General features: G+C 40.2%; 1 protein-coding gene across 2 annotated transcripts; it reads left to right on the forward strand.

Annotated features, from left to right (window-relative positions):
- Positions 1-202: 202 nt before the first annotated feature.
- On the forward strand, positions 203-7,877 carry LOC139783979 (uncharacterized). 2 transcript variants are annotated; one of them, XM_071723149.1, is made up of 8 exons: positions 203-1,237; positions 4,421-4,486; positions 4,916-5,173; positions 5,566-5,675; positions 5,754-5,899; positions 5,980-6,178; positions 6,291-6,407; positions 6,555-7,877. In XM_071723149.1, the coding sequence occupies exons 2-8, from the start codon at positions 4,427-4,429 to the stop codon at positions 6,670-6,672; spliced, it is 1,008 nt and encodes a 335-aa protein (XP_071579250.1). In that variant the 5' UTR covers positions 203-1,237; positions 4,421-4,426; the 3' UTR covers positions 6,673-7,877. The 2 variants fall into 2 exon arrangements, with proteins under 2 accessions (XP_071579250.1, XP_071579251.1); XM_071723150.1 differs by lacking the exon at positions 203-1,237 and having other exon boundaries at positions 4,154-4,486.
- The last annotated feature ends 18 nt before the right edge of the window (positions 7,878-7,895 follow it).

Here is a 7,895-nt window from a genome sequence, read left to right on the forward strand (position 1 = left end):
AGGCGTTCAAAGGCAAAAAAAAAACGTCGGTCTCTTTTCGCGATGCTCTGACTGCGAAAGCAGTCGCTGATTAATGCGAGGTATCAAATTGTCCTTGCTTGCACAACTGTCTGTCTGTATATCTGTTGCTGTCAACGAATACCGTTGCGCTTCGTGTAAGGAATAGTATCTACAATTCCAACGGTTTTACGTGGTGTGATACGGTGAAAGTGAAAGTACAAATTCGGGCTTTTCTCTGTTATGTTATATTGTGCCATTTAAATGTACAACAAAATTTTACATATTTCCCGGAAAGAAGTCTTTCTTTCATTGTTTACCTGTCACATGTTCGCGTACGTGTTTATCGCAGTCATTTATGCTAAGTTATGCCGCATAACTAATTTGTAATTTGATGTTAATTTGATGTTAATTTGATGTAAATTAAATTGGTATAATTAATTAATTAAAATAATAGAGAGATTCTATTATATGTCGTGCATATATTATTCACAAGAATTATCGAATTTCATGGCAATCGTTATTTGACTGACACTAAACAATACATATATATAAATATGTATGTATGTATATGTATATTTGTATGGACACGTGCGCTCTCAGCACACATAGCTGAAAGTGTTTGAGCTGCGCTTGACCTCATTACGAAAGGCGGAAGGCAAATAACTAAGTAACCAGTTATGATCGTCTTTGTCTCGAGGCAGACAGTATAAAGAAATCGATGACCGGACAGGTTTCGGATGAAAATAATGCACCAATCCGTCAGTCGGTGGATCTTGCTGGACAGAATAAGGATACCCACATTTTTCCCAAGGCTCGAATACGAACTTGGTGCTCGAACGCGCGCGAGGACGCGAACGATCATCCAGACCTCCGGTCGACGATGCGATTTCGAGCGGAATGCCGAATGGACCGATCGAGGATTTTCCAGCTTCCACACACTCGGATCATCCCCCACTATGTTAGCCGGGGCCCATCCGACTTACCTGGAAACCACGCCTCAAGTTCTGTGTGCCCACGGTTGGAGGTGGCCGTGTTTTTGGGCAGCTCGGGCCGCGCGCGACGCGCACGCACATTGTCACTCGCGTGAACGCGCTCGAGCGGGTCCGTCCGATTGTGCGGAACTGTCCTCCTGGGTGACTACCTGCGACCGCGAAGAGCAACCCCGTCGGAACCGATCGCGTTGCCCGTCGATTTTCACCTGCTTAACAATCCGATCAGACTGAGCACGTGCACTCGAGTGAGTATGACTTTGCATACATACAGGGTACAGATATACCCTACGTGTCGTAATTTACAATTTTAACGTACAACGAAGTACGAAAGCCGGCGAATTGGGTTTTGCGACCCGATCCGAAAACGCATTCAGACAACACGCGTGTCTAAAAGACGTCGTAAACACATCTTTTAGACATGCGAGTTACCGGAGCATTTAATTGTAGGATCAACGTTGATTATTTCCAAGATCGATCGCATAAGGATTCTCTGCCAAGAAGTTTTTATACGAAAAGTAATAGCCAATTATCGATAAATTGCGTTGGATCTCTCGCATATAATTTATTCTAAGTCGATCGAAATAGCTCGCGACACGAAATCTCGTATTTAAACTCGATTGCATTTGTAATCTCTATAGTCTTGAGATAAATTTGTCCCATTCCCGCGACCTTGGCTTGACGTGGAAACAGGAGGCGTGTTAGTCTCCTTTTTTCCTTTCTCTCCCTTATTTTGTTATGTCGCCGTATTCTGAAACCGGTGTAACCCGGCGAACCCGATTTCAATAATTTCGCGGTTAGATGGGTCGTCGATCTCTACACTTGATATTGATAAATTCGGAAAAACTATAAAGCGTGCATTGATCGTTAATAATTTTTTACTGTTTATTGTAGTCAAAAAACGATCTGGAGAGAGCCTCGAGGTTTCGCGCTTTCGTTTCCAACTCTTGTATTAACACAATTAATATAATTTATATTAATTTTAGGGCAACAAAGGTTTTATAAGCGTTTATATATATCACGAGTTTATTAACCGATAAGGCGAACTGTGTGTACTCGCGAATAACCCATAATTTATGACTGCAACTTTCGAATCCCGCCGACCGACCTAATAATACGAATAAGAGAATACGATACAAGGAGGATTCAAATGCCGGTAACTTATGATCCCTCGTTATGCGGCTTATTGGCTTATCTCTACATTTTTTTCCGCTCGCTTGACATATTTATGAATCGAGATATAATAAGCCAGTCAATAAAAATTTCACTAGGTTCGGCCGGAACACAAGTTTGCTAACGGGAGGTCTTGTACAGTTAGAACATAATTTAGAACGTGAAGAAAAGAAAAATTGCCATAGCCCTATAAATCCGCCAAATTTAACGAAAGAAGGTGAATCCCATAACTTCAGGAAAGAATCATCATAAACGATGTTCAATGAAGGATAACGTAAAATTTTAACCAGGCACGCGCGCGGAATCGCTTCTTTCCGGTCATTCGCTTCACGAAGGAATCCGGTACGATATTTGGCTTGTGTCTATTCCCGAAAGCTAAAGTACCACTTATCTCGCACTTTACGACCGCGATTAGAATCGCCTCCTCTAAAAATCGGCCCTCGTGGGAGGAATTTCGGTGCTAAAATCGCGGAACGGCGAGAAGATCGGAAAGGAGGGAGGAACACATTGTTGTCAGAACTAAACAGCCTTAGTGTTAAAAGTGTTAGATTTATACTTCCCATCGTTGTCCCGCTATGTCGTTTCGAATTCCATTATGTCGCATCTTCACCTATCTCGTGCGAATTCGTCGAGGCGTCCCTTCCAAGAGCATTGGCTGTGATGCTCTCCTTCGTTTATCACTGCGATTTGATAGTACCAGCTTGCTCTCGGCGAAGGTTAACCGGCTCTGTTTTACATTCGATGAATCTTTGGTTTTATTTGGACTACAGAGCGAATGTATCTCATTGTAGCTCCACGAATCCTGCTATGGCAGAGTCTCTTTTGACCAGTAATTAAACTACATAAATGAGATTTGTGACAATAAAAAATTGAGATCCAACAAAAACAATACAATCTATGTGTAACGATCATGTGTTAGGATTATCATATACGTATATAATTAATATTAATTTAATATATTGATATTAATTTTTTTAATATTCATATTTTATCAGCATTAAGTATATTACATTATTAGATATTAGATTATTGACGCGTTTGAGAATACAGTTATATCATCACGTAAAAAATTTACGGAAGTTATTACTTACCGTTATATTTATTTTCAAATCAAAGCATCTGTTGCGAATGATGGTTCTACCTGATTGATATTCAACCAAGTATTCAACTTACAATTCAGCAGCTGATTGAGACTGCGGCACTTTAAATGGTTCATATTAGAGCCTAATGGAAGACCGTCACTTAAGATCATCACCATGTATCTCGTCGCGTGTCAAACAGCTGTCAATGACACGTGTACACACGTCAATGAATTCTACTTCCGCTTTACGTACTAATCGACGTGTCAATAATAATCGATCAATAACGGCGATGAATTTTTATGAATAGCCGAAAGCAAAATGGATATTAAGATTTATTCTAGAAATAGATGTAAAAAAATTTTGTTTCGTCCGTTAAAAGAACGCGCTCGGGACGGTTTTTGGCGCCGATCCTAATCCTACGCTACGTGTATCGCTTAATAATACGTGACATAAGTGCCAACGACGTTCTTCGCCATTATTGTCGTAACGACACCGTTGGCACAATACTCGTTGCTTCACTTTCTTACGCAAGATTCGGCTTCTACCAGCTGATTCAAGGACGTCCGTCATGATCTTATTTCATTGTAATCTCGTCCCCCGGCACTCGAAGGCGGAACTCATTATTATGCGACACTACGACAGAAGCTTTGAACACGTTGCCTAATTCCAGTTTGGAATAGATTCTCATGCCCCTTGCAGGCTCCTGAAAACTTCTCTTAAAAGTTAAATGCGAGATGAATGCGAAGTTTATATTTGATCGAGTTAATAATATAATTAATGCTCGATGTTGATGACATTGAATCGCTTCATTTGTTTAGCGCGGATAGCTTTCCCAGACAGCACGCATGTCTAAAAGACGTCGTGAAGACGTCTTTAAGATGTCTTTGCGACGTTTTTTTAGACACGCGTGTTGTCTGAGTTTCCTAGACTATATTCTATATAGTATCCCTAACAGCAAATGTATATTCTGAGAATGTTTAGAGGATATCGTAAAATATAAGATATTATAAGGATGTTCTTAGTATATTAAGTACATCCTTAGTATATTCTATAGATATACAAGATATTATTGCTGTTAGAGACATATATTATCGATTCATTGTATTTAAAAACCAAATCCCCTCAATCGAACACGAATAAATAGAAATACTTTACTAATTGCTGTAATGGTTTCAGGAAAAAATGATCACCAGGCATCAACGAAACAACATTCTGCTCGTAATATTATACCTCTTCATGCAAGTAAGATCATTTTTTTAATAATTACGATAATTACGTAAACGAGATTAAAATTACTAACAGGACTTCCGCGCTCTCTTGATCGCACAAACGTTCCTCTTTTCATAAACTTACGTTTTAAGGAAATCTGAAAGGCCTTATTTTTGCCAGTGGCATCGAAAGTCCGACCGTACCAACTCGTTTTTCAATATACTCCTTAAATACGCCCAATAGCCTCGGACAATTCCGCCATTTCACAGCACTTTCCCAGCAGACGCGCCCTTAATAACTCACGCACGCGAGTAAAAGTTATAACGAGGCCGCCCATTTAATGACATTGCGTATATCGCGCGATCGAAGAAAGGTGCAGAGTAACAGTTTCATTTTTTTACGCAATACTTTTCTTATTCTTCTCGCTCTCGAACCTACCTTCGTCGCGAATCTTTGAAAAAGGTGCCTGACGTGATCCACGGACACGGAAGATTAATGGATCCTCCGTCGAGGAACGCGATGTGGAGGTTCGGTTATCCAAACCCCGTCAATTATAATGACAACGAGCTTTTCTGCGGTGGTTATGCGGTCCATTGGCAGCAGAATAAAGGCAAGTGCGGGGTTTGCGGGGACGCGCATCATTTGAGTCAGCCGCGTCCACACGAGGCCGGTGGCGAGTTCGCAAACGGGATCATTGTTCGACGATACACCGTAGGAGAGGTAATGTAACTTTCTGATGTTTTCGTACGTTATTATTTGCACGCATGCAAATCTCATAGCAAGATTAAATAGCAATATATTCCTAGACAGCCCTTGACAGCAAATGTATATTCTAAAAATGTTCAGAGGATATCGTAAAGCATAAAATGTTATAAGAATGTTCTCCATATATTAAGACATCCTTAGTATATTCTACAGATATACATCAGGATATTAATGCTGTTAGAGGCACTATATTCAGAATCGGGACCTCTTTAAAGATAACTTTAAGACGTCTTATGTCCCGATTTTGGACATGCTGTCTGGGTTATTTCTTATGTTCTTGCGAAAAAAATACGCTTGTAAGAAACTTATAATAATATAAGTACAATGTCAGTATAATCTGTTTGGAGGAAATCGAAGTGGAGATAGAGCTGACGGCCAACCATAACGGCTGGTTCGAGATGTATATTTGCCCCAACAACGATCCGTCGCGCGTGACAACACCGGAGTGTTTCGCTTCGTAAGTGATCTCTACGCATTCGGTATGTATAAGACTACTGATGCTGTCGCTAATATCACTAATCGCTTAATTGCACAGCTATCCCCTGTACGTATCCGGGACGGAGAACGTACGTTTTGAGATTCCGCACGATACGGGGAAGAAGGGCATCATTAGGTACACGGTAACGTTACCACCGTATTTAACGTGCTCGCAATGCGTCGTACAGTGGAATTATTACACAGGCACGAAATTTTATCGCGTATTACTTTTCGTCTCTCGTACCGAGAGCGATCTCTTAATCTCGTATGTGTTTTGCTATTAGGTAACATGTGGGGCACGTGTGAAAACGGCACGGAAGCCGTCGGATGCGGCAGGCCAGAAACCTTCCGAAACTGTGCCGACGTGAGCATCGTTACCAGCACCGGTGCAATACCGCCGCGGTTTCTATATCAGAATGTTATCTACGAGCTGTACTCCGTAGCTCCGAAATTCTCGACCGCGCCGTTCGCTCGACCACTGAGGTGAGAATCGATTAGCGTTAAAGAGTAAGTTAATTCGCGCGCGCGTGTCAGCCTCGAGCGCGCTTGATTGTTCTCGGTGTGACACGCACGTGCATGGATTTTACGATTTCAGGGCTCAAGTGTGCGAGCCAACCGCGGCTTATCGATACAGGCAGAATATGACCAATTGGTGTCAAGTGAATTGCATTCGCATCCCGTCGAACTGTCCGCCAGGAATCTGTCATTGTCTGTGAGTATTAAATTGATTGCCGCGCGAGTTTAAGCAATAAATTGTCATTGACTCGGAATCGCATTAAAGTATCAAACGGTCGTGACTTTCAATGTAGCATCTGCGTTTCGGAAATTCTCTCTGATCCTCGTTTCGACGTGATTACAGAAACACTTGCGACGCTATTGGAGATATTGCTGACAGACCTGGAGCGGACCAATACTGCCTAAGACGTTGCATGCGATATCCGTCGAATTGCCCGACCGATCGCTGTAACTGTTATTGAAACTGTGACCGATATTGGCATTCTACATGCAGCGTTAAATGTGGGATGTGAATATGCATACCGTCGAATTAATAAAAGTCTGACTGTAATTTCGGAGCGTGCGTATAATACTGTGGAAAAATTTACACATATACACGTACACAAGAGAACGTTTCTCTTACCTTATCGTGGATTTTTCTTCCCGGAAAACTTTCGAGGAATGCTAAGTGTAAAGCCCCATTTTAAACGATCCGAGATTCAAGTCGGATTTCAAGATAGAATTCGATTTATAATTTTGTATTTCGTATATTTTGTTTTGAGGTATTTTAATGTATATTTTATATATGCGGGTATTTCGATTTTTCTAAATGTTTTTCTTTATTACACAGCACGTCCCAGGGAACAGCGTCACGTGATTTCCACGTCAGTTTTTGGTCAGTCGTCAATTATCCTTTTATAATCACGTAATAATGACGTAAAAATAACAGGAATAAGTCACAGACCGATGACAACGTTTCAAGACGTTGAAAAAACGTGATTTTATGACCTTTTTGGCCTTTTAATGACGTTTTAAAAACGTTTTAATAACTAGAGGAAAATCAAAATTATATACAAAATGATTTTATTTCAAACGAGATGTGTTATATAAAATACACTGCATTTTATTTGTGTTTATTTAATTATTATCAGTTTTCAAAAATAAAGGTACCATTAACTAAAATAAGGTTACGTTAACGTTACATCAATCTGATCAATCCAAAAGTGTGCCCCACTTTATTATAAGAGTGAATTCCATGATACAACTGATACAAGTTGAGCAATTCCGTGATTTATGCACCGTTCTCATATTTCGGTGGTATCTCTACCACCGTTCATCATATTTTATTTACGAGAAACAGATCCCATCGGATGATCCGATATTTGCGTATATATTCTTTTAATTTGAAAATGATCTATCTGAAACGCATTATAAACGTTTTTAAATTGACTTAAATTGATTTTAAATTGCTATTGATTTTAAATTGTTAGAATATTCACGCATCTTAAACGTCAGTTATTGGGTACATGACGTCTAGGACCGGTAATCACCACTTATCAATGTGAAAATCACGTGACGTTGTTGTCTGGGGTAAAATTATAAATAGAATTCTATCCCCCTAATGCGACGTGATCTGTAGATTGTCTAAAGTGGTCTTTTGAAGTAATAAACAGAAATATAATGCATACACCTACTTCCTGTAAAA

Source organism: Temnothorax nylanderi, unplaced genomic scaffold (genome assembly GCF_030848795.1).
Source record: "Temnothorax nylanderi isolate EJ_2023f unplaced genomic scaffold, tnyl_v1.0 TNYL_tig0566_pilon, whole genome shotgun sequence".
NCBI classification, from domain to species: domain Eukaryota; kingdom Metazoa; phylum Arthropoda; class Insecta; order Hymenoptera; family Formicidae; genus Temnothorax; species Temnothorax nylanderi.